A 27801-nucleotide genomic window follows, 5' to 3' on the forward strand; every position below is an offset into this window, starting at 1 on the left:
CCCTCCAATCCTCTCCCATCCCCTGAACCGTGCTGTTTTTTTTTCCTCGGCCCTCCAAACTCCACCTCTATACCTTCCATCTCCCCTCCTCCTTTCCATTGTTGATGAAGGGCTCCAGTCTAAAATGTCAACTGTCCGTTTCCTTCCATGGATGAGTTCCTCCACTCCAGTTCCTTTGTGTTGCTCCAGATCTCCAGTAGCTGCAGTCTCGTGTCTCCTATTGCATTTACTATCTGGAATACAAAAAAAGTCCACATCCCTGGGATAGGAGATTTGGTTAACAATCTAAATCCACTTTCATCATCAGGAAAGTGAAACTGAGGTGGTATGCAATGCAAGTTCAAAGGTAGGAGAGAATGGAGGAAAAACCAAAATAAAAGACTTGTCATCACAGAGAAAGATACTGGACTCACATTCAATGAACTAATTACTGATAAACAAAATGACCACATTGTGGATTAAATCCTTCCACAGTAACACAGTAACAAGATGCACTGGGAGATGCAATACTTTGATGGTGAAAATACCAACAAATTCCATGAACCAAATGTCTTATTGTCGCTGCAGAAGAGATCTTACTTCCAGAGTTCTCCGATTGGCTCGTCCATGGCCTTTTCTATGGTTTTCTCCACTTTGGATATTATCTCCTGATGCAAGGCGTCAATACTTTGAGAAGCATCCAACACCTGTTTTTAAATATTAAAAAGTGTCTCAAATAGTTAAATGAAATAAAGAGAGACTGCTTCTTGTTGCAATAATCAGAGAAGGCAGGCTTGAAGTGATCAGTAACAGAATCAGAGGCAAGATGACAAACTGCAGCCAACACAAAGACTCTAAGGGCAAGGAACACATGTAAAAACCTCTCAAACTGTTTGGACAATGAACCCAATGCAGAAGAATAACTGATGACAAACTGATATGAATCTTGTAATATGACAGAATGCCACGTACAATGAATGACAACTTTTGAATGTACTAATTTTGGCAAAAGTTGATGAACTAAATATTCTGGATAACAAAGTTACAGGATTACTGATCTATTGACTCGTTCCACTCACAATGGCAGCAAGGGAATTTGAATTCAGTTAGCTAAATAAATCTGGAATTAAAAAGCTGCCATCAGTAATAGTAGCAGAGTATCACAGAAACCCATCTGCATTCCTAGTATTCCACAGGAAGACCAGTCATCCCGCATCAAAGTGCCCTTTGTCTGATTAATGTGGCTGCGTACTACAAATGTAACACGGAAGCGTAGAAACCTTACAGCACAAAACAGGCCCATTGGCCCACAATGTTGTGCCAAACATGTACTAACTTTAAAAATTACCTAGGGTTACCCACAGCCCTCTATTTTTCTAAGTTCCATGTACCTATCCAGGAATCTCTTAAACGACCCCATTGTATCCGCCTCCACCATAACTAACTAACCATCCCACCATCCAGGCCATGCACTCTTCTCAATGCTGCCATTAGCCACCTCCACTAATACTGTAGTTAGTATTGATGTAAATGTGTTTACAGCTGCTCTTCCTACAGATGCAGCAAACCCACTGATTATTTCCAGAACTTTGTTTTAGTTGCAGAGTTGTCTGATACTTTTCTGCCTCAATTACTATCATAGGCTACTCAATTGTACCAAAATCAGTGAAAAGTCAGTAGGAATAAAACCCAACAGTTCACCAGGCTCTGGCCTAAAGCACAATAAAGGCTCACATAGCCCTCTCAATCACACAAAGTCCTCCTCACTAACATCTATGGAAATTGGTGCCAGTACTGGGGGAGTTGTCTCACAAGTTAGACAAGTAAATGACTTATACAGTCATACTCAAAGAGTCATACCTTTCAGCCTCGTCTATCCGTGTGAGGACTGGAGGGCTCAAATTACAAGGAGAGAATGGACAGGCTGATACAGTTTTCTCTGGAGTAAAGGAGGTTGAGGAGTGACCATATAGATGTTTACAAATGTATTTAAAGTCATAAATAGGATTATCCTTATTAAAGTCATAATCCTTATGCTATGGTAGGGAAGTTTAAAACCAGAGAGCATAGGTTTAAGGTGAAGGGGAAACAGAGCGAGTATATGAAATAGGCTGCCAGAAAGGTTGAGAGTTGGTAAAGGTGTAAATAACATTGGAAAGGCATTGAGACAAGTACACAGATAGGAAAGTTTCAGAGGGATATGGGCCAAATGCAGGCAAGTTAGAATGGATGAGTTAGGGCCTAACATTTTCTACAAATCACTTGTCAGACAGACAAGCTGGGATGGAATTCCCAATGCCTTTGTTGAACATAAGCAACTCTCCCGCTGAAAACCATCTTCTGTCCTTCCATAGCTGTGAACCACATTCCTCTACATACGTGATCTCATTAAAACCAGAGCAAATAAAACAAAAGAAGTCCAGAAAAGCCCAGATTAGACGTGACTAGAATGATGTGTGTGTCTCTCTCTCCGCGTAGACCTGCTGAGAATTACCAGCATTTCAGATTTTTATTTCTGACCCCCTGCAGTGTTTTTGCTGTCAAGTCCTCAATGAAACTCTGTAGTTACAACCCCTCCAGTCACATATAGTGCTCTCAATCTTCCCTTCTAAAGTTTTATGCATTTTTGATTTACAATATCCATACCTTCCAGTTTAGACTCTCATCTTTCATCAGTTCTTTAAACCGCTGATGCACCATCTCCTGAAAGGCAAGGTTTTCATAGCGTTCAATACCAAAGCCTGCACGTTTCATGGCAGCCAAGGGTTCAAGATCAAGGAACAGGACCACGTCTGGTTTTGGAATACCAATATCTGCTTGCTTGCACCACTCCAAGGTGAAACCCTATTTGGGAAAACATTTCAGAACAAAGGAGAGGTGAAGCTTGCCCATACAGGTGTAACATCAAAACCCAATTTTAAGAACAATAAGACAAGGTATATTACGCAAGACTAGAATTGGAGTTCAGAGTTCTGAGAGGATTGGAGGGCTGGACGTTAGAGATTGGAAGCCAAGGTTGATCAGTGACTTCAGCCTTGTCACTGTTGTATGATAGAATAGAGTAATAGGTTTGTATGAGCTAAAGTTTAAACAAGGGTGGAAAGAGTACCTCGCAGGACAGCTTGGTAAGGTAACAAAAGCAGAGACCTGTTTCTCAGAAGGCTGGCTGAGATAGGGGTGCAGACAGACTATCTTATCGAACAGGAACATACTGATCTCTAACAAGATAGTGAGTGACCTTTGTAAAAGGCAAAAATGGGCCACAATCTGTCCCCAGGATTATAAAGACCATTCATCAGTAAGGACATTGAGTACAAGAGATGGGACATCAGGTTAGAGCTGTAAAAGACATGGATGAGGCTACAATTCTGGCCACATGGGTATAAAAAGAATGCACTAAGCTGGAAAGGGTAGAGAAAAGATTCACATGCTTTAATTCTCCCCCATGATGCATAGAGAGGTAAGTGAAATTATAAGGGAAATATTTAAGGTGAATGGTCAGTAACTTTCCCAGGATAGGGGAATCTAAAATTAGAGGCCATTGGTTTAAAATGAGAGGGATGATTTAAAGAGCAGCAAGGAACAACTTTTTCCATACATATTGTCGCAGGTACAGGTTTCCCCCGCCATCCGAAGGTAGAGCGTTCCTATGAAACGGTTTGTAAGCCGGAAGGTCATAAAGCGAAGAAGCAATTACCATTTATTTATATGGGAAAAATTTGTGAGCGTTCGCAGACCCAAAAATAACCTACCAAATCATGCCAAATAACACATAAAACCTAAAATAACAGTAACATATACTAAAAGCAGGAATGATATGATAAATACACAGCCTATATAAAGTAGAAATACTTTTCCACAATCATTGCCGCACTGTTCTCCGTAGCAAAAATCTCACGCAAGCGCTCTCGGCAAAAACATGGCACAAGCGCTTTCCAGTAACCTTTAAGCTATGAAGCTGCCAAATCATACCAAATAACACGTAAAAATACACAGCCTATATAAAGTAGAAATAACGTATGTACAGTGTAGTATCACTTAAGGGAATCGGGAAGACAGCACCGAGCACACTGATGATGGTGTGTTAGGCTGAGTCGTCGGAGGTTGGGACGGTGCAGTGGCCCCCACCCTCCGGGCCGCCGATACCAATCCGCGAAGAATGCAGCGGTAGCCGGGACGCACCCAGCACATCTTTAAGAAGAAAGCCGAAATAAACAAGCTAATTATTTAGGTGCCGCCCAGCACATAAATGTCAGCCCAGATCAGAGGCGACACAATCAGCAATTGCCTGTGATCTGGGCCGACATTTACACGCCGGGCGGCACCTAATTAATTAGCTTGTTTATTTCGGCTTTCTTCTTAAAGATGTGCTGGGTACGTCCTGGCTACCGCTGCATTCTCCGCAAATTGGTATCGGTCCGCGGCCCGGGGGTTGGGCTGGTGGGACGCTGGGGTGTCATCTCATTGTCGATCAGGGCAGGCAGGTCATCTTCTTCTAATGTCTGCCTGCCTCGATGTCGAAGGTCGAGGTTCATCGTCTGCTGAAGGCTTGACTGCTAGCCTCGCATATTTCTATCATACAGTACTTTGTAAGCACTCAAACCATCTTGCAAATATGCCCTAAATCGACGTACCCTTTCAAAATTAAAGTCGTACTTTATCATTGCAGCGAAAATCTCACCTAGTTGCATCACGTTCAGTTACTGGACGATTTCACTTTCGGTCCGTTTGCTACTGCATTCGGTTTCAATTGTTATCCTTTCCTCTTCCAATTGCATCAGCTCTTCATCTATCAGTTCTTGGTCATGGGATGCCAAAACCTTTTCAACATCATCTTCGTCAACTTCTACAAGCCAAACTCACTTTGTCTTTACTTCGTTCACCACGATCGAAATGCTTAATTATGTCTAGTTTTATGCTAAGTGTAACACCCTTACGAGCTCTTTTAGGCTTTTCCGATACCTTAGAACTCATCTTGCAAACGGATGCTCACAGGCACGTGATTAAGCAATGCTGGCTAGAATGCCATTCCGAATCCAGGGGAGGAGTGGCTGCTTTTTCCGCGTACTGCCTTTTTTTTGTAACAGTGAAAACACCTTCTGTTAGCGAAAACAGGGAACTAATGTAGGTCTTTCCTAACAGTGAGGTTTCATAAAGTGAACGTTCGAAAAGCGGGGGACACCTGTATGGGGAATGAAATGGGTACAATTACAATGTTTAAAATACATCTGAACAGATTCATTGATAGGAAAGGTTTAAAACGATATGGATAAATCCCAGGAAAAAGGGGATTAGCTCATGCAGACAACTGTTAGCATGGCCACGTAGCTCAAAGGGCCCATTTCCATGCTGTGTAACACCAACCGAGGTGCAAATGAATGGATTCTTACTTAGTTATTTAGATACCGCATGGAACAGGCCCTTCTGGCCCGAGGAGCCACCTGCCTACCAACCCACTTACTTAACATTAGCCTTACCACAGGACAATTTACAATGACAAATTAACTTATTAACTGGTACGTCTCTGGACTGTGGGGAGGAAACAGGAGTATTCTACTGCTTCCTTTACAATCTGATCTCTCCTCTTGGTTTCTTCATCCACATCATCTGATAAGTCCTGTTTTCATATCTCCATTGACTCCTTTCTTGTTTGGCCTTGCATTCATCCAGCTGGGCTTTGGTCTTTCAATACACTTTTACAAGTAGCTTTTGTCTCCCACTTGAAGTTCATGCAATAACCTTAATGCACACGATTCTGGTTCTTTATACAGGTGCCCCCCGCCTTTCCAACGTTCGCTTTACGAAACCTCACTGTTATGAAAGACCTACATTAGTACCCTGTTTTCGCTTTCAGAAGGTGTTTTCACTGTTACGATGAAAGGCAGCGCGTGATTAAAAAATCAGCGCGCAATAAAAGGCAGCTCGTGCCCCAAGCAGCTGTTCTCCCCCGGATTCGGAATGGCATTGCTTAAACACGTTGCATCGAGCAGCCATTAGCAAGATGAGTTCTAAGGTGTCAGAAAAGCCTGAAAGAGCTCGTAAGGGTGTTACACTTAGCGTAAAACTAGACATAATTAAGCATTTCGATCGTGGTGAACAAAGCAAGGACAAAGTGAGTTTGGCTTGTGGAAGCTGACGAAGATGATGTTGAATAGGCTTTGGCATCCCATGACCAAGAACTGATAGAAGAGCTGATGCAATTGGAAGAGGAAAGGATAACAATCAAAACCGAATGCAGTAGCGAAAGTGAAGCAACTGCGTGAGATTTTCGCTCCAATGATAAAGTACAACTTTAATTTTGAAAGGGTACGTAGGTTTAGGGGATATTTGCAGGATGGTTTGAGTGCTTACAAAGAACTGTGTGATAGAAAAATGCGCGAGGCTCAGCAGTCGAGCAAACCTGCCACATCAGACGATGAACCTCGACCTTCGACACTGAGGTGGACAGTCATAGGAGAAGATGAGCTACCTGCCCTGATCGACGATGACATGACACCCATGTCCCACCACCCCAACCCCCGGGCCCCGGACAGATACTGTACCAATTCACGGAGAATGCAGCGGTAGCCAGGAGGCACACAGCACATCTTTACGAAAAAAGCCGAAATAAACATGCTAATTAATTAGGTGCCGCCTAGCACGTAATTGTCGGCCAGATCAGAGGCGATGCAATCAGCAATCGCCTCTGATCTTGGGCCGAAATTTACGTGCCAGGCAGCACCTAATTAATTAGCATATTTATTTTGGCTTTTTTCCTTAAAGATGTGCTGTGTGCCTCCTGGCTACCGCTGCGTTCTTCGCGGCAATGTATCGGGTCAGCGGCCCGGAGGGTGGGGGCCACTGCACCACTCCAACCTGCGACGACTCAGTCTAACACACCATCATCACTGTGCTCGGCGCTGTTTTCCCGATTCCGGTAAGTGATACTATACTGTAAACACATTATTTCTACTTTATATAGGCTGTGTATTTTTACGTGTTATTTGGTAGATTTGGCAGCTTCATAGTTTAAAGGTTACTGGAGAGCGCGTTTATGCCAACAGCGCTTGCATGAGATTTTCTGCCAAAAGCGCTTGCGTGAGATTTTCGCTACCGAGATCTGTGCAGGCAATCGTTGTAGAGAAGTATTTCTACTTTATATAGGCTGTGTATTTATCATATCATTCCTGCTTTTACTATATGTTACTGTTATTTTAGGTTTTATGTGTTATTTGGCATGATTTGGTAGGTTATTTTTGCGTCTGCGAACGCTCACAAAATTTTCCCATATAAATAAATGGTAATTGCTTCTTTGCTTTACGACATTCCTGCTTACAAACCGTTTCATAGGAACGCTCTACCTTCAGATGGCGGGGGAAATCTGTACTCACAAAAGCCAAATACTTGCAACTTTCCTGAAGCTCCTTGAATTTTCTTCCAGCTTAAAACACCACATTTTGCAAGTAACTGCCTGATTAACAAATCAGAAGCTTTTTCAGATACGTTGCCAACAAAAACTGTTGTCGTTGGACCACTGCTTTCGTCACTTTCATATTTCCTGGGAGCAGCTTGGTCCTTCCTTGGTCCAATATGTTTTCCAACCAGAGGTTGGCACCAACACCTGTTTATGCTCTGTTGGGTAATGGTTCATAGTGTTTGGCATGGAGACAGTTATGGCATCATTCAGTACCTTAATTCACTTTCAGTTGACTCGATGACAGGGGATATGCCATGCAAATGGTGAACAATTTCCATCAAATTGTAGTTCTCTAAGCCACTCATGCCCCCACAATGATGCTCTCGTGTTTTTACAGAGCCAGTGTCCAACTCCATTCTAATTAATTTGCTGTTCACTTCTGCTATAAGCCATGTTGCTGGTCTACTGTTAGCTTTTACATTTTAAAGGCTACCCAGCTCTGTGTCACTCTCATCTTTATCAGATTTTTCATCAGCAGCATGCATTAGTGCTCTTTTTGAAACTGCAACTTGCCTTTTTATCTTTTTCTCTTCACTGTATAGTCCATTTATTTTTGTCTGCCCAACATCTTCTTTGTATGTGACCTACATTATTGCATTTTCTGCAAGTTTCACCTTTAAACCTGCACTGGTCCAATGTATGTGAGCCCCTGCCACACGGTAACACAAGTTGTTGGGCCAGGCAGGTTTCTGTTTAAATGTTACAATTTTGTTTATGCTCACTTTCATTCCTAACTCCGACTCAATTGTGTCTGTCTGCTGTTCCCATTGATACAATTTAAATGCTCTTTTAAATGTAAGTTGTGCTTCAATTAGGAGTCATTTTTGAATCCTTTCTTGTAAGATTCCACAAACTAAACAATCTCTCAGTGTATCATTAAGCTCACTACTGAACTGACAATGCTCAGAAAACCTCTTTGATTCAGCCACGTACACCAAAATGGACTCCCCTTCCTTTTGACTCAATTTATGAAACCTAAAGCATTCTGCAGTCAACAGTGGTTCTAAATGTTTCTGCATTACTTAACAAGACAGCCAAAAGATTTGTCATAGCTATATTTTACTTTTAAGCAAGCTACGCACTTACTACATTGTAGAGTCATGACATATGCAATTCACCTACTTTACATATAATTCAAAACAAATTATTTAAATGAACAAGAATGCTTAATCAAACAATAAATTTACAATATTACTAGTGTAAGGGGTTTCTTTTTTTGTCACTGCGCAGTCTAAGTAAAATGGCTTCTTTGTTATGTTAACTGCTGAGAAAGTCCTCCCGCTAGCAGTTTGTTTGGATCACGTTACTGATAAGAAGGTGTTATGAACCAATTGGGATAGTTGTTATGCTTTTGGTGTGTCTGTAAGATATTGTATGCGCGGGGTTTTGGGGAGAAGGCGGGAGAGAGAGAGAGACAGAGGATGGACCAGGTGCTGTGAGTCCGCTAATGGGGTCAGACCCCGAACAGGGTGTTCGGTGAGGAGAGGAGACGGAGACGGACTCGTGTGGAGTGTCTGGTCGACCACCGTCGTTGGTCCCAGGCGGCCAGTCGAGGTGGCTTGAGGGGTCACAGGGTGAAGAAGGGTCCTGAGCTCCAACTGTTTGTGCACGAAGAGATTGAACTTTGATAAGTGTGGTGCCTTTTATTTTCCTTTTATATTATATTCTCTATTAATTATATAGTTTCAGTAATATCTATAAACTGTAAATCATTTAAGCGTATCTGGTGTATTGTCTGTTATTTGGGTGGGGTGGGGTACATCACACAGCATCCACACAAACTATTACTCAGTTTGGCGGGACAGAGGGCTGTTTCCCTGACGACAGCGAGCCGAGCGACCCTGAGGCTGGCCGGGGGGGAAGCTACATTTGGGGGCTCGTCCAGGATTGGATCTACTGGTATGCTGTATGGTTGCCCTGTTAAAATCAGTAATGTGTGTCTCTGTGGGTTAGTTGCTGGTTATTGCTGCATGCATGGTGGGTGAGGTCTTTGTTCGAGTTCAGACTAGCATTGACGAGTTAGAGGTGGCACTCAGGGCTGTCCATGCTGTTGGGAGAGAGAGGAAAGAGTGGTCTGATTTGGAGGTAGTGTCTGCGAATAAATGTTCTAGCTCTGGCAGGCTCTGCCTGGCGTTTGGGATAGTGTCCACCCCAAGAGGGGCGGAGGCGTGTGAGACGTGGGCGGAGTAGATCACTCAGTTGTTAGATGAGTGGTAGTGCTCGGTTGAGGGAGAGCGACAGGGATTGGTTGAAAGTTTGAGTAGGCGGGCTGGTGACAGTGTTAGAACTGTCAGGTTCAATTACTCCGTAGTGACAGCTGTCAGTTATCCAAAAGAGGGGGGAAAGTTTTCAGTGTGTCTTCTCTGGCTAGGAGGGCGGCTAAATTGCTTGCAGTGCCAGGGGGATCATTTCAGGGGATCAGCCCCTCCTTCAGTTGTTCAGCTGATCAGAGAGGTGTCGGGAAACTTAGTGGAGGCCCAGCGGGGGAATGGCTTGGGGTCTCTGGGGGAGCGCATTCCCAGCAATGTACCAATGAACTTCCGAAAGGAAAAGACCCTATTCCTGAAGGCTTAGAGGGACCACGCCCCAGGGTGTCGTTACGGATAGATGGAAGCAATGCTAAAGCCATCCTAGACCCTGGGGCGCAGGTCAAGTTGTTGTACAGTTCGTTTTACAACCGGTGTCTGAAGCATTTACCCTTGACAACTGCAAGGGCAGCGGAGACTTTGGGTACCAGTGCCAGTAGTTATCCAGAAGACGATGATTGGTTAATGACCCTGGAGTTCATGGGGGCATTGACTGGGCACCCAGCGTGTGGAGTTGCTTCTGAGGACGTGTGTAGCAGCCTTGAGCCGGTACCGAATTTAAACGAGACCCAGCTGTGGTACGGCCTGGGGAAAGTAGCTGAGGGTGAGACCCTCTTAGTAGACGCTCCGAACTACGAGGGAGGGGAGTTGACTGCTGAAGACACCTCAGTGAGAGAGATCACGGCAACTGGACCCTGGCGCCATGGAAGATGGAGGCAGCGTGTGTGTGGATTATGCGACGTGGTTTAATGTGCTGGATCTGAGGAGTGGATGTTGCCAGATCCCGAGGAGTGCGGCTGTTGAGCTGAAGACGGCCGTTATTAGTTCCCTAGCATTCTTCCGATCTGAAAAGATGCCCAAGGGCATATCCGGAGCCCCTGCATCCTTCCCGCGGGGCATGAGGAAGACCATGGGGGAAGTGAAGGTGTGTGGAGTTTTGGCGTATGTGGATGACTGCCTAGAGTTTGGATTCGCCTGGGGGGGACAATGAGGTGAGGCGAGTGGCTGAGCCCGGGCGACAGAAGCGAAGTGTCAAATGTGGAGGAGCTTTTGGCCAGAGGAGTTTGGTGCAATGTGAGAAAAATAACCCAACATACCAGTTGAACTTCCTGGTGTTAGAACAGACAGTGGTGGACCTGGGGATGGAAACTCAGGTTGTCAATCAGAATGGGACACAGGGGAGAGAGGGGATTTGCACCGCTGAACTGAATGCTCAGAAATGCCGGCCGGAGACTGAGTGCCGCACTTGTGGGACGACCATTGCAGACTTGGAATTCACGCTCGACAAAGTGGAGAAGGAGCAATGGAATTCCAAGCCGACACTGCGGTCATGTACTGATGAATTAATCCAGAAAAGATTGAAGATTTACAAGTTGGGGAAGATCAAGGAAGTGTTCTGACTCAGGCCAACAGAAAACTGAGAGCCCAGGGAGAGGAGTTTGACTACACTCCCAAAGAGGTGAAGAAATGGAGGACAGATCTCGGAAAAGGGAGGCGGACACTTGAAAGGAACCTGAAGACGGCTATCGACAGTTTAAATGAAGTGGAAAATCTGGAAGTTGACCTGGAAGAAGTCATCAGGAAGAAAAAACTGGAGGCTGAACATCCTTTAACTGCTGCTTTTCAGGTCAGGGTGGAAGAAGCTGGTAGGGTAACTGCGTCCCAGATTGAGATAGCCAAGAACTGCGAGTCAGAACTGCTGAGGCTGTGGCGAGAGTTGAAGGAGTCCCTGAAGAAGCTGACGTCTCGACTGCAGGAGGCTGAAGGGGTAGCTCTGGCTAAATGCTTCAGTTTGAAGAAACTCAATCAGCAGCTTCCGAGCAAGGGAATGAGGAAGAATACGGTTTCGAAGGATGATGTGCTGGACATGTAGTACATGCTGCCTTTCGCTAACTTCCCCATGATTGAGGAAGAGACCTTTGGCCCTTCTCCCACTGAGTCAGGTGTAGTGGGGAGGGCTAGCTGTGGGCAGTCTGAGTTACAGCAGGACCAGGAAGGAAAAGAAGCGGGGCCCCGGACACAGAACAAGGGGCTCCGAGTTGTAATGGTGGCCTGAGTGAGAGAGGAGTTGGCAAGCAGGCCCGAGGTATCCCTAGTAGTGTCTGAGCCTTTAGGGTTTAGGGGAGGGGGGTACGGAGGTTTTGGAGGATTAGGAAGCTCCCAGATACTACTGAAATATTAAATACACAATAATGTCAGGCTTGCCTTCATTGGTAGGGGTGTTGAATATAAGAGTGAGAAGCTCATCCTGCAGCTAAATAAAACTTCAGTCAGACTGCACTTGGAGCATTGATTGCATTTCTGGTCACCCCATCATAGGAAGGATGTGGAGAGGGTGCAGGAGTAATTTTGCAGGATGATGCTTGGATTAGAAGGTATGAGTTATAAAGGTTTTTGATAAACTTGGGTTGTTTTACTTACAGCGTTGGAGGCTGAGGGGAGAACTGGTGGAGGATTTGAAAATTATGAGAGGTGTAAACAGGGTAGAGTCTCCAAATATTTTCTCCAGTGTAGACATGTCAACCAGAGAGGACATGCTTTTAAGGTTGGGGGTGGGGGCAGGAGATCAGGGTCATGGAATTTACAGGCAAAGTGAGGGACAAATTTTCTTTATTATTGCAGGTGGCGGGAAAAGCTTACCAGTGGTAATAGTGTCAAGTGGGCAGTTTGGGGGCGTTTTGAGAGGTTTTTAGCAAGACACATAAACATGAAGGGAATGGAGCAGTATGGATGATACACAAAAGGAGGACACTTAGTATAAATTGGCATCAAGATCAGCATGTTATGAGTTGTACTCTTCTATATAAGCAATTGTTAATTCTCAGCCATGCGTCCAAAGGTGACAGACGCATCTATCACAGATAGTTTCCATTTCCAATTCAAAGACAATTAAGCACCTCAATTTTAAATATAAATGATTGAGTCATATTGGCATTGAAGGCATCATGGAAAGTCAGACATCATTTCACTTAAAATTTACATATTTTATGAATTCACTATTCTCTTTCATTACTGGGCAAAATTCTATTTAGCCCAGTTTTATTATACTTACTGATTTTGCACTTGTGAATGCAACTCCAGAGAAAGCATATCTATCAACAATGACAGACACCCCTTTCTCTAAGTTGTTTCTAATCTGTGACCTGGAACATATAAGGGGAAAAAATGCCATAACTGTAAGCACATTTCTATGACACAAGGCAAATCCCACAAACATTTGCAATTCAGTAACAAATCCAAAAGTTTTGCCCAACCACACATTAAAGTAACTGCCCCAGAAAAATCACTATTTAATGGTGCGAGATGTTGGCAAGCCATCTTGATGAACTGTGGTAGACTGTGCAGAAAAGCTATTCCCACAGCACCATAAAGTTTGGTAGCTCCAGAACTGATGCCACTGACGAGTGGCAAATTCACTGCCCAGGGTGATACACGATTCTAAAGAGAACTTGTACATGATCCAGATGTAATATCTGCAGTCCTTATGTTTGTTATAACCAGGGTGGTAATGGGGACAAGCTCTCTCTACCTATTAAATGTTCTCAATGGCATGCGCCTCAAATAGCCTCCATCAACCAAGTCCAGCTCCTGGCCTTCACGTGTGGCTTAGCTACTAGGCCCGGCAGAACCGTTTCTACTGACAGGAGAAGGGGCAAAGGCAGGTTACTGGTGCCTTAAAACCAGTTACTTCGGGTAGATGGGGCTTGTCAGCCATGGTTGGCACTTATCTAAAAGAAGGAAAACTCTGATCTCAAACCTCCGCTGCCTTGCAGCTATACCTACTCATGGGGAAGGCTTCGGGAGTAAACCCCAAGGGAAAAATCCGCAGCTGGAGTCCCCAAGGCAGTCCTACAATGTTGACTGGTAACTCCTGCAAAACTGATGCTACCAAACTACACACATGAAAGTTGCCCAGGCAGCATCTCTAGGAAGAGATGTCAACATTTCAGGCCGAGACTCTTCGTCAGGACTAACTGAAGGAAGAGCTAGTAAGAGATTTGAAAGTGGGAGGGGGAGGGGGAGATCCAAAATGATAGGAGAAGACAGGAGGGGGAGGGATGGAGCCAAGAGCTGGACAGGTGATTGGCAAAAGGGATAGGAGAGGACCATGGGACAGGAGGCCTAGGGAGAAAGAAAGGGGGAGGGTGAAGCCCAGAGGATGGGCAAGGTGTATAGTGAGAGGGACAGAGGGAGAAAAAGGAGAGAGAGAAAAAGAATGTGTGTATATAAATAAATAACGAATGGGGTACGAGGGGGAGGTGGGGCATTAGCGGAAGTTTGAGAAGTCAATGTTCATGCCATCAGGTTGGAGGCCATCATGCCAGACGGAATATAAGGTGTTTTTCCTCCAACCTGAGTGTGGCTTCATCTTTACAGTAGAGGAGGCCGTGGATAGACATGTCAGAATGGGAATGGGATGTGGAATTAAAATGTGGCCACTGGGAGATCCTGCTTTCTCTGGTGGTTCAGCGAAACGATCTCCCCGTCTGCATCAGGTCTCACCAATATATAGAAGGCCACATTGGGAGCACCAGACGCAGTATATCACCCCAGCTGACTCACAGGTGAAGTGTCGCCTCACCTGGAAGGACTGTCTGGGGCCCTGAATAGTAGTGAGGGAGGAAGTATAAGGGCATGTGTAGCACTTGTTCTGCTTACAATTATAAGTGCCAGGAGGGAGATCGGTGGGAAGGGATGCGAGGGACGAATGGACAAGGGAGTCGCATAGGTTCAAGAATTGACAAGCTGGTAAAGCAAGAATTATTTAGCAAAGGTTGCCCAATGACTTACACCACTACTGCGTGGTCAGCATTGTAGACGTTATTGACTCTATATTCCAGATTTCATTATTTGACATTTGATCCAGACATAAACATTAAATTGACACCGAGTATCATTTAAGGTAAAAGATGCATTGACTAATCTGTACAAAACTGGATCTAATCCAACCCTAATACAAATCAAGGCCAAATTGAAAAGGAAATCAAGAATAGGAAATATCAGTAGCTGATTTTAAGATGTACTTTTGCCCATGGCACCCACTCCACCAAAAAGAAAACCTCTCTCCTCTTTCTACTTTTACATTATTAAATAAAACACCTTACACTTGTTCCCATCTGTTAGCTGCAAAGAGCAAGTGCACAGCATGATCATTCAGGTTGTACTTCTTCTCCAGGTATAAGCTGATCAGGCGCCCAATTTCAGTATTTCTGTCTGAAATCAAATGAGAAAAAAATTATAGATCTCCCGCTGTCATACTCTTATGCCATGCTTAAGGGGATAGTGAGGTTTTTGTCTAAAAGCTTGAACTGCTGAGTATTTTAAACAGTAATTAATTAGATCGGTATAGATTAGTTTGTCAAATAAGGCTGCAATGAAATTCCTTGTTTGCATGAACCACAAATTAGGCAACAGGCTTGGTGATAATACAAGCACACAACAGAATCGCGCAAAGATTGTTGCAATCTGAAGTCCCTCAACATAAGAGCACTAAAGTGACAATCGCAGAATAATCAAGAGAAGTAGTCGAGAATCAAGAATGTGACTTGGGGTAGAAGTTTTAATTCGAAGAACACTATTTTGTTTTACATCCAGTTGTAACTTGGATGTCATTCTAAATAACTTGGATGACATTTTCAGAAATTTAATCATTGTGTTGTTAGTAATTGAATTGCCAGTATTGTGGTTTGCACTGAATGGAGTAGCACTGCAATCTCGTTGTCCTCAGCAATGACAACAAAGCTCTAACTATATTTGTGATTTATCAGCTCCAGGATCTCTTAGCCATTCTCATTAAAACAATACTGGTGTTTACTGGGAGAGCGCTAGAGACTCCTCACAGTGGTACATGTCAATGATTTGGACTACGGTATTAATGGATCTGTGGCTAAATTTGCCCATGATACAAAGATAGGTGGAGGAACGGGTAGTACTAAGGAAACAGAGAGCCTGCAGAGAGACTTAGATAGTTTAGGGGAATGGGCAAAGAAGCAGCAAATGAAATACAATGTTGGAAAGTGTATGGTCATGCACTTTGGTGGAAGAAATAAATGGGCAGACTATTATTTAGATGGGGAGAGAATTCAAAATGCAGAGGTGCAAAGGGACTTGGGAGACCTTGTGCAAGACACCCTAAAGGTTAACCTCCAGGCTGAGTTGGTTGTGCAGAAGGCAAATGCAATGTTGGCGTTCATTTCTAGAGGTACGGAATATAAGAGCAGGGATGTGATGTTGAGGCTCTATACGGCACACTTGGAGTATTGTGCGCAGTTTTGGGCTCCTTGTTTTAGAAAGGATATACTGACATTGGAGAGGATTCAGAGAAGATTCATGAGAATGATTCCAGGAATGAGAGGGTTACCATATGAGGAATGTCTGGCAGCTCTTGGGCTGTATTCCCTGGAGTTCAGAAGAATGAGGGAGGATCTCACAGAAACATTCAGAATGTTAAAAGGCCTGAACAGATTAGATATGGCAAAGTTATTTCCCATGGTAGGGGATTCTAGGACAAGAGGGCACAACTTCAGGATTGAAGTACGTCCTTTTAGAACTGAGTTGTGCAGAAACTACTTTAGCCAGAGGGTGGAGAAACTACTTTAGCCAGAGGGTGGTAAAACTGTGGAATTTGTTGCCACGAGTGGCTGTGGAGGCTAAGTCACTGTGTGTATTTAAGGCAAAGATAGATAAGTTCTTGATTAGCCAGGGCATCAAAGGGTATGAGGTGAGAGCAGTGGAATGGGGATGACTGCAAGAATAGGATCAGCCCATGATTGATTGGCAGAGCAGACTCGATGGGCCAAATGGCCTACTTCTGCTCCTGTATCTTATGGTCTTACGCCAACCGCAGTGGCCTTCAGGACAGTCCAAGGATAGTGGACCCTCCCAGGCACTGGATGTTAGGAAATCAGGTTGCCTGTGAGGCAATGACTGGGAAAAACTCTCCTTAAGGTCCTCGAGACCGAACATGTCAATTTGTTTCTTGCTGAAGCACTCTGCTGCTGCAGTTGTTTTTTTTTTAACATAGAAAATAGGTGCAGGAGTAGGCCATTCGGCCCTTCGAGCCTGCACCGCCATTTATTATGATCATGGCTGATCATCCAACTCAGAACACCGCCCCAGCCTTCCCTCCATACCCCCTGACCCCCGTAGCCACAAGGGCCATATCTAACTCCCTCTTAAATATAGCCAATGAACTGGCCTCAACTGTTTCCTGTGGCAGAGAATTCCACAGATTCACCACTCTCTGTGTGAAGAAGTTTTTCCTAATCTCAGTCCTAAAAGGCTTCCCCTCTATCCTCAAACTGTGACTCCTCGTTCTGGACTTCCCCAACATCGGGAACAATCTTCCTGCATCTAGCCTGTCCAATCCCTTTAGGATCTTATACGTTTCAATCAGATCCCCCCTCAATCTTCTAAATTCCAACGAGTACAAGCCCAGTTCATCCATTCTTTCTTCATATGAAAGTCCTGCCATCCCAGGAATCAATCTGGTGAACCTTCTCTGTACTCACTCTATGGCAAGGATGTCTTTCCTCAGATTAGGGGACCAAAACTGCACACAATACTCCAGGTGCGGTCTCACCAAGGCCTTGTACAACTGCAGTAGTACCTCCCTGCTCCTGTACTCAAATCCTCTCGCTATAAATGCCAGCATACCATTCGCCTTTTTCACCGCCTGCTGTACCTGCATGCCCACTTTCAATGACTGGTGTATAATGACACCCAGGTCACGTTGCACCTCCCCTTTGCCTAATCGGCCACCATTCAGATAATAATCTGTTTTCCTATTTTTGCCACCAAAGTGGATAACTTCACATTTATCCACATTAAATTGCATCTGCCATGAATTTGCCCACTCACCCAACCTATCCAAGTCACCCTGCATCCTCTTAGCATCCTCCTCACAGCTAACACTGCCACCCAGCTTCGTGTCATCCGCAAACTTGGAGATGCTGCATTTAATTCCCTCATCCAAGTCATTAATATATATTGTAAACAACTGGGGTCCCAGCACTGAGCCTTGCGGTACCCCACTAGTCACCGCCTGCCATTCTGAAAAGGTCCCGTTTATTCCCACTCTTTGCTTCCTGTCTGCTAACCAACTCTCCACCCACACCAATACCTTACCCCCAATACCGTGTGCTTTAAGTTTGCACACTAATCTCCTGTGTGGGACCTCGTCAAAAGCCTTCTGAAAATCCAAATATACCACATCCACTGGTTCTCCCCTATCCACTCTACTAGTTACATCCTCAAAAAATTCTATGAGATTCGTCAGATCTGAACAGATTAGGCAGTGCTCAGTCCAAAAGCCAACAATACCCATCAGGACACAAGGGATATGGATTGTTTTTAAAAACTTGGATGATTATATAATCCAATGTGCTGGGAGCTGAGTCAACCACATCTTGCCAAGGATTCGTGACCTTTCAGCACTGGCATTTACAGAGAATTGGCTTATCTCCTCTGAGCTGAAGGACAGTCTTCCCCACCCCACCCCACCATCCCTGCCTCACATTCACAGAAGCCATCTTTCCCCACATCAATATGTAGACTTTGGGTATATGAACTGTTCTGGTTCCATGCTGGCTAAATGTACAATTGTCCGTAGCCTCTTTCAATCTTGTGCATTGATATCAGGTACTGATTCAACTAGACAGAATGCTCTCCACAATACATCAGTAGAAACTTGCTAAGCTTCGGTGACATACCAAATTTCCTCACGCTCCTAACTTAGTACAGCCACTAGTATGTCTCCTTCATGACTGCATCAATATGTTGGGTCCAAGATAGAAACACAGAAAACCTACAGCACAATAGACACTTCAGTCCACAAAGTTGTGCCGAACATGTCCTTACCTTAGAAATTACTAGGGTTACCCATAGGCCTTTACTTTTCTAAGCTCCATGTACCTATCCAAAAGTCTCTTAAACCTTGAGATGTTGATGCACAGAACTTGAAACTGCTCACCCTCCCCCACCTCTGATCCCTCAAGGAACACTGCTGTATGTTCCCCCAACTTCCCTTTCCTTAAGTTCACAATCAATTCCTTCATCTTGCTGACACTAAGTGCAAGGCTGTTGTTCAACAATACTCAAAATTCCACTAACAGTGGTGTCATTAGTGAATTTATAGATGGTGTCTGAGCTGTGCCAAGCCACACAGTTATAATCATAGAGAGAGTAAAGCAATGGAATAAGCACGCATGCCTGAAGTGCACCTGTGTAGACTGTCACTGAGGAGATGTTACTACCAAGCTGCTCTGTCTGTGGTCTCCCGATGAAGTAGTCCTGGGGCCTCCCAATGAAAAATTCAAGGATCCAGTGGCAGGGGAAGGTACAGAGGCCCAGGTTTTAAAGTTCGTTGATTAGGACTGAGGGGATGATAGTATTGAGTACTGAGCTGTGATTGCTAACAGCAGCCTGACATATGTATTTTAGTCCAGGTGACCCAAAGCCAAGTAGAGAGCCAATGAGATTGCACCTGCTGTAGATCTGTTGTGGCAGTAGGCAAATTGCAGCAGATCCAGGTCCCTCCTCAGTTAATTTTAACCATGACCTACTTCTCAAAGCACTTCATCACAGTAGTCGTTGAGGCAGCTCATCCTGCTCTTCTAGGGCACCAGTATGACTGATGTCCTTTCAAAGCAAGTGGGAACCTCTGACCGCAGCAATGAGAACTTGTAGATGTCCTTGAGCACTCAAGCCAGTCGGTCAGCAAAGGTTTTCAATACCCTACCAGGTACATCATTTGGGACCTGACACCTTGTGAGGGTTCACCCTCTCGAAGGATGTTCTGATGGCAGTCTCGTCAGGGAGTGAAGGATCACAGCTATTTATGTTATGGGGTTTCACCCTGTAGAAAGTAATAAATCAGGTTCATTATCACTGACATATGTTTGTAAAACTTGTTGTTTTGTGGCAGCAGTAGAGTGCAATACAAAAAAAATTCTGTAAATTATAAGAAATATACCTGTGTGTAAAATAGATAATAGACTGAAAAACCTACAGCACAATACAGGTCCTTCGCCCCACAAAGCTGTGCCGAACATGTCCTTACCTTAGAAATTACCTAGGGTTGCCCAAAGCCCTCTATTTTTCTAAGCTCCATGTATCCATCCAGGAGTCTCTTAAAAGACCCTATCGTATCCGCCTCCACTACCATCACCGGCAGCCCATTCCACGCTCTCACCACTCTCCGTGTAAAGAACTTACCCCTGACATCTCCTCTGTACCTACTTCCAAGCACCTTAAAACTGTGCCCTGTCATGCTAGCCATTTCAGCCCTGGGAAAAAGCCTCTGATTATCCACACGATCAATGCCCCTCATCACCTTATATAATCGTGCAAACAGAGAGAATAACTACCAAGGTGGTGCTCATAGGTTCATTGTCCATTTAGAAATCTGATGGCAGAGAGGAAAAGCTGTTCCTAAAACATTCAGTGTGTGTTTTCAGGCTCCAGTACCTTCTCTCTGATGACAAGAAAAGGGCATGTCCTGGGTGGTGGGGACCCTTTTTGAGACACCTCCCCTTGAAGATGTTCTCAATGGTGGGGAAGTTAGTGCCCATGATGGAAATGGCCAAGTTTGCAAACTTCTGCAGCTTTATCCAATCTTGTGCATTGGTGTAGCCAGTCTGAAATGCACTCCACAATACATCTGTAGAAATTTGTTAGTCTTTGGTGACATACCAAATCTCCTCAAACTCCTAATGAAATACAGCCGTCGGCATGGCCTCTTCAAAATTACATCACTATGTTGGGGCTAGGTACCATAGATCTTCCGAGAAGTTAACACCCAGGAACTTGAAACTGCCCACCCTCCACTTCTGACCCCTCAAGAGGAGGGGTGCGTGTTCCCTCAACTTCCCCTTCCTAAAGTGCACAATCAATTCCTTGGTCTTACTGACATTAGGAGCATGGTTGTTATAACACCACCCATCCAGCAATCTATTTCACTCCTGTATGCCTTCTCATCACTATCTGCTGTGTCATCAGTGAATTTATAGACACATTTGTGCTGTGCCAAGCCACATAGTCATGCGTGTAGAGTAATGGCATGAAAACTCTGTCACAGCTGTTGTGTCTCCAACTTCACATGGAATTGCCTTTTCACTCTCACAATGGCCTTCCATAGGTCATAACTGGACTTCTTGAGTTCTGGATCGCAAGCCTTGAACAACATAGACGTAGTCCTCAGCGGACTACAAATCTCCTAGTTCATCCTTGGCTTCTGGTTTGGGTATATTCTTGAAGGCACACTCATCCACATAGGTCCTGATGAGGTCTATGACAACTGTGGCATATCCATTCAGTCCTGAAGATGAATCCCTGAATGTGGTCCAATCCACTGAACCTAAGCAGCCCTGTAAGCACTCCCCAAGCTACCTTAACCATACCTTGGCAGTCCTCACCATTGGTGCAGTGGTTGTCAACCTCTGTCTATACACCAGAAGTAAAAATTCAGCCAGATGAATAGACATACTGAAGTGCAGGTGAGGGATGGCACAGAAAGTGTTCTTGATGAAGGTATAGCGGTGATCAAGTGTGTTGGCTCCTCTGGTTCTACAGGAGCAATGTTGGTAGTACTTTGTTAAAGATGTCTCCAAACTGGCCTGGTTGAAGTCCCCCACAATGATCAGGGTGCTGTCTTGTGCCTGTTGATCATGTGCTCAATTGCTCCAGCACCAGCTTGACTTTTGCAGGAGGTGAAATGTACACTTCAGCCAGAATGGCGGTGGAGAACTCCCTCGGCAGATGGGATGGATCATACTTCACTGCCAGATGTTCCAGGTCAAGAGAGCAAAAAACTTCATTCATCATTTTTAAAATAACTATACAAAATAAGAAATTGTGTAAACCTTTATATTCAAGGTCACTTCAGTCAGTAGATTTAACTTTTGTTTTTTTAAAACCAGTGCACTACTGCCACTTATGTGACCAGTTAGGGTGATACAGCCTTTTAAGGTCTGAGGGATTTCCCCAGCTCACTCCACCCCTCCATGTCCAGAAGCAGAAGGATCACGTCCTTCCTCACAGTCTTTGCAAGCTCCTGTGCATTCCTCAGCACAAATTCTTGAAGACTGCAATGTACCAGTTGGCAGATTTTCTGTAAGGTATAAAAACAACCTTAAAAAAAGTAAAATACAAGCAGTGTACTGTAACCTTTTAATCAAAACTGGCCATTGTAGGTGGAGAGAGAAAGCCTGCTGTTGTTTGTTGGTGGTCAACAGCTGATTCAGGTATTCTCCTGAAACTGTTTTTGCACACACTATATTTTCATTGTATTCACAGTAGGTAGTAAGTTTTTACTGTTAACTACACAACTATGACGAACTAATGGAAGACAGAGACTGGCAGCACAGAAATTCAGAGCTGAAATGACAGTGTTCCCAGGCTATCTCATTACATATTCCAGAATATGACCACAGGTCAGATAGTGATCCCAGGCTATCTCATTACATACCACAGGTCAGATAGTGATCCCAGGCTATCTCATTACATACCACAGGTCAGATAGTGATCCCAGGCTATCTCATTACATATTCCAGAATCTGAAAAAAATCAAAAATTCGAAAAACATCCGGCTACAAGCATTTCAGACAAGGGGTACGCAACCTGTTTGTCAAAATTCCCCTTGCCCTTATTTAAAACTTGAATCTGTGGACCAGTTCTGTCCCTTTCCATAACCATTTCAAAATGTATCATTTAGAAACTGGCCAACTCTCACAATGCTTCTCCGCTACAGCCTGCTTCCCTTTTATGATGGCTCATGATTAGCCAATAAGAATTTTTTTGTAAATTGTGCATAATTTTAAAATATACTTTCAAGAATGATCTGGGAGGCTGAAAGCATTACAGAAGGAACATTTGAAGAGATGGTCACACCCACAGTACAGGCTTCAGAGAGTAGATGGGTGAACCTCAGAAATAAGGGGATTAAATAGCCAGTGCAGGGCTCCCCTATGGGCAACAAGTAAACCTCTTTGGAGACTGTTGGGGGTGGGGGGTGGAAGTGTCCCACTGGGGCACAGCAGCAGCCAGGCTACTGGTACCGTAGGGAATGATAAGGTCAGGCAATGCGGTAGGGTTGCCAACTGTCCCGTATTTGCCGGGACATCCCGTATATTGGGCTAAATTGGTTTGTCGCATACATGACCGCCCTTGTCCCGTATTTCCCCCGCTAAGATACAGCATTCCTATGAAACCTTTCATGCTGAAATGGTGTGAAGCGAAGAAGCAATTACCATTAATTTATATGGGAAAAAATTTTGAGCATTCCCAGATCCAAAAAATAACCTAACAAATCATACCAAATAACACATAAAACCCAAAATAAATCACACTAACATATAGTAAAAACAGGAATGATATGATAAATACACAGCCTATATAAAGTAGAAATAATGTATGTATAGTATAGTCGGGAAGATGAAGGCAAAACCGACTTGTGGGAAAAAACTGGCACGTACGCGCATGCGCACACAGGTGCCCGCGCAAGGCTTCATGGTCATGGTAGTCTTTCTCGGGGTAAAGTGTCCCGTATTTGACTGCTACTTTTGTCCCTTATTTGGGAGTGAGAAAGTTGGCAACACTAACTGTAAAAGACACGTTGAGGTGAGTTTAACCCTACTTGAACACTCCAACCCCCCCCCCACACCCCCCCACCCCCGATCAGCCGGTCCGCAAGAATATTGTCAATATTAAACCGGTCCGCGGTGCAAACGGTTGGGGACCCCTGCCATACCGGGCAGCGCGATCCAGATATCCACCACTCTGAGTGAAAAACTTACCCCTCACATCCCCTTGAATGTATCCCTTTGTGTCAATTGCATGCCCTCGGGTACTAGACATTACTATCTTGAGGAAAGGATACTCCCGGTCTACTCTATCTATGCCTCTCATAATCTAATAAACCTCCATCAGAACTCCCCTGATGAGCTCAATTACTTCTACGCTCGCTTTGACCGAGAGAACAAGGAGGTCACCCTCAAAGCAGATCTCCCACCTGGTGAACTGCCACTCCCACTTTCCACCTCCAAAGTTTGCGCCACCCTGAGCAGGGTGAATGTACGGAAGGCAGCTGGTCCAGATGGAATACCTGGGCGTGTACTCAGAGTCTGTGCAGGGCAGCTGGCCAGGGTCTTTACAGACATTTTCAATCTGTCCCTGGCCCAGGCAGTAGTCCCCACAAGCTTCAAGATCGCCACCATCGTGCCAGTGCCGAAGCATTCCACTGCCACGGGCCTGAGTGACTTCCGTCCAGTTGCGCTCACCCCCATCATTGCAAAGTGCTTTGAGAGACTGGTTCTATCACATTTGAAATCCTGTCTGCCCACTACCTTGCATCCTCATCAATTTGCCTATCGCACCAACAGGTCTACAGAGGACACCATCTCCATGGCACTTCACTCTGCCCTGACCCACCTGGACAGCCCCAATTCTTACGTCAGTTATGCTGTTCATTGCCTCTAGTTCGGCATTCAATACTGTGATCCCCTCCAAGCTGATCACCAAACTTCGCCAGCTTGGTATCAGCTCATCCCTCTGCAAATGAACCTTGGACTTTCTAACTAACAGACCCCAAATCAGTTAAGTTAGACAACCCCTCCTCCTCCACTCTCACCCTGAACACCAGCGTACCTCAAGGCTGTGTGCTGAGCCCTCTTCTGTACTCCCTTTTCACCTATGACTGCATTCCTGCACATGGTTCTAACTCCATAATCAAGTTTGCAGACGACACCACGGTGGTTGATCTGATCAGAGGGGATGACGAGACGGCCTACAGGGACGAGGTCCAGCACCTGGCTGCATGGTGTACCGACAACAACCTGGCCCTTAACACCCAGAAGACCACAGAGATCATTGTGGACTTCAGGCATGCTAGGAGCCACATTCACGTCCCCATCTACATCAACAGAGCTGTAGTGGAGCATGTATCAAGCTTCAAGTTCCTTGGTGTCCACATTTCCGAGGATCTCACCTGGTCCCTGAAGTCCTCCATCCTAATCAAAAAGGCGCAACAGTGCCTTTATTTCCTGCGGAGCATGAAGAAAGCTCACCTCTGTCTTGGGATACGGACGGACTTTTACCGCTGTACCATTGAGAGCATACTCCCCAACTGCATCTCAGTGTGGTGTGGCAGTTGTCCTGTATCGGACCGGAAAGTACTCCAGCATGTGGTGAAAACTGTCCGGTGGATTATCGGCACCCAGTTGCCCACCATTGAGAACATCTACCATAAACACTGCCTGGGCAGGGTGAAAAGCATTATCAAGGATGCATCTCACCCTAACCATGGACTTTTTACTCTGCTCCCATCTGGTAGGCGTTACAGGAGCCTGTGCTCCCGCACCAGCAGGTACAGGAAGAGCTTCTTCCCTGAGGCTGTGACCCTGTTGAACCTCTCATCACAGCGCTAAGCAGTATTGCATCTGTATTGTACTGTCTCAGTATTTTTATATTTGTGTGCTGTAGCACTTTTTTATTCGCAGTTATTTTGTAAATAACACTACTCTTTGCATTTCTGGTTAGATGCTAACTGCATTTCATTGGCTTTGTATCTGTACTTGGCACAATGACAATAAAGTTAAATCAAATCTCTTCTGCACCCTCTCTAAAGCCTCAACATCCTTCCTATAGTGGGGCAACCAGAACTGTACACAATCCTCCAGATGTGGCCAAACTAGTGTTTAACACTGTTGCAACATAACCTCCCGACTTTGAACTCAATGCCATAAGCCGCCTTAACCACTACCTTTCATCTCCTGCTCTGTAACTGTCATTTCTTTATTTCTATGCGCGATTTTAGTTTCATGTTGTCTGAAATGCTATGCTTGATTGTATGCCTGGTTTTATGTAAAACACTGTGAACTGCCCTGCGTTGGAACAGTGCTTTACAGGTGAACTTGCCTCGCTTTGAACGTCCTGGTGTCTGCCAGGAGCGGCCGGGAAGCCCGGTGACGAGCGGTTAGCGGGATGTGGGGGTGCAGACGGCGAACGAGGCTGGATTACTTACTCGGGAAGCAAATCAGTTTCACAGCTCGTCCACGCTGCCGCAAGGCTTCGTACAGCCGCTTGCACTGGGTGCTCTTCCCCACCCGATCCACCCCCTCCAGCACGATCAGGGATCCTCGTTTGGCCGCCATTCGCGCTCTCAGCCGGACCGGCCAATGAAATCGAGCGGCTGCTTGAGCGAACCAATCGGCTGCCGCCTGCGGAAGGCCGGAGAGAGTCTGCGCACGCGCATATCCAGATAGCCTCGAATCGGCGCGGGCGCTGCCGAGGACCGAAGATAGCGATTGGCTCACACTGCCGCCTGACTTCTGCCTTAACACAATTGGCTCGCCGGGGGTGACGTCACTGGTATTGCTGATTTGAAAGATCACAGAAATGGCAGAGCTTTTACTTTAAAAAATCATTGACAGCATACCGCATTAATATACCCATCCAGGGGCCTCTTAAATGACATCTGCCAGCTTGTTCTAAATACTCGCTACCTTCTGATTGGGAAACTTCTCTTTAAACTCTCCTTTAAATATGTACCCTCTTACCCAAAATCTATACCCCTGAGTTTTGTTCTCCCTACCCTGGGGAAAAGGTTCACTATCTACCTTATCTATGCCCCCCAATTTTTAAAAACCTCTACGTTACCCTGCATTTTCCCATGTTCCAAGGAATCTAGCTTGGCCAACCTCTCCCTGTAATATGTCTAGTACCGGTAAAGCTGCTCTGCACTCTTTCCAATTTAACCCCGTTGTTTTTATATACAGTAATAGGGTGACCAAAGCTGTACACAGTACTCAACTGCACACTCATCTACTACTTCAACAACTGCAACATAATGTCCCAACAAGGTCACCTTTCTCACCACCCCGCGTAGCTGTGATGCCACTTTTAACAGACTGCACTCGTGCTCCTGGGTCCCGTTGTTCCATTGAAGTCCTACAATAGACTGGATTTCACACTTGTCTGTATTAAAATCCATTTGCCACTCCTCAACCCACTTGTCAAACAGATTTAGATCCTCTTGTAATCTGCAATAGCCTTCTTCACCAATAACAGCACGTTACAATTTCATGTCAAGTGCAAGCTTACTGATCAAGCCTTGTGCATTTGCATCCAAATTATATACATAATAACGAATAACAACTCCAACACTGACCTCTGCAGCATACCCGGGGTAGCACCTCTGGTTGGGGAACATGTCGCGTCCTTTTCAGGGCGGTTTGACAACCTTTGGTCCCCACCTGGCACTCAGCTCTCACATGTGGCTCCCCGTAGCTGTTTGCAAGCGACAGCGGCTACACCCCGGGCAACAGCTTCGACAAGCCGGCTAAACCAGCTGAGGGTAGCCGATGGGTCTCAAACCCTCGGCGAGATAGGGAGCTGTCTATCCCAGCATGCGAAGACAGACTCCGGCGGATTGAGCGGATGAGACCAATGGAAGGTCCAACGGTCAAGAAGGCTGTCTCCGCAAGCGTCGTGGAACGTGTAGAGCACGACAAGACACAGAAGACGTCCTGGTCATCCACTGCGCCGAGTCCCACCTCCAGCCGTCTCGACTCTGTGTCGCCACTGGATCTAGATGGGAATTGGGAAGAGAGAGGGAGGCTGACGCTGCGCAACTCTTCCTGACTTAAATCCAAATTCAAGCACTAGTCTCGACACCATCTTAGCCGGCTGGTGGCGCAGTGACATCAGCGCCGGACTCCGGAGTTCGAATCCAGTCGGGCCGCTCCCAGGCACGCTTTCCTTCCGCAGACATCCCACCTCTCCCGGAAGTCTCCCGCATATCAATAGTGGCTCCCTGACGCCCGGAAATTGTATATAATATCCCGGAAAAAAGCCGAAATTAATTAGGTGCCGCCCAGATCAGAGACAATTGCCGATTGCGTCGTCTCCTAATTAATTAGTTTGTTTATTTCGGCTTTTTTCTTAAAGTTGTGTTGGGTGCATTCTGGCCACCGCTGTATTCTTCGCGGCCCGGAGGTTGAGGACAACTGGATTATAAGTCACTTATAAGTCAATAGCATCATAACATTTTAAGTAACATTTGGA

General features: G+C 45.2%; 1 protein-coding gene across 1 annotated transcript; it reads right to left on the reverse strand.

Annotated features, from left to right (window-relative positions):
- Nucleotides 1-7: 7 nt before the first annotated feature.
- dtymk (deoxythymidylate kinase (thymidylate kinase)) lies at nt 8-27449 on the reverse strand. Its single transcript, XM_072254671.1, has 7 exons — nt 26906-27449; nt 25760-26112; nt 14847-14955; nt 12794-12884; nt 2626-2823; nt 580-686; nt 8-233 (listed from the first exon to the last, which is right to left on the reverse strand). The coding sequence occupies exons 1-7, from the start codon at nt 26914-26916 to the stop codon at nt 230-232; spliced, it is 873 nt and encodes a 290-aa protein (XP_072110772.1). The 5' UTR covers nt 26917-27449; the 3' UTR covers nt 8-229.
- Between the last annotated feature and the right edge of the window lie 352 nt (nt 27450-27801).

This window comes from Mobula birostris, chromosome 4, assembly GCF_030028105.1.
Source record: "Mobula birostris isolate sMobBir1 chromosome 4, sMobBir1.hap1, whole genome shotgun sequence".
NCBI lineage: Eukaryota > Metazoa > Chordata > Chondrichthyes > Myliobatiformes > Myliobatidae > Mobula > Mobula birostris.

Bases quoted from the DNA above. Each gene is read 5' to 3' on its own strand.
- dtymk (XM_072254671.1), bottom strand. The intron at 14,956-25,759 runs GTAAGTAATCCA...ATTTGATTTCAG, and splicing joins GAAACTGATTTGCTTCCCGA to ACAGAAATACTGAAATTGGG. The intron at 2,824-12,793 runs GTAAGTATAATA...TTTCCCAAATAG, and splicing joins CATTCACAAGTGCAAAATCA to GGTTTCACCTTGGAGTGGTG.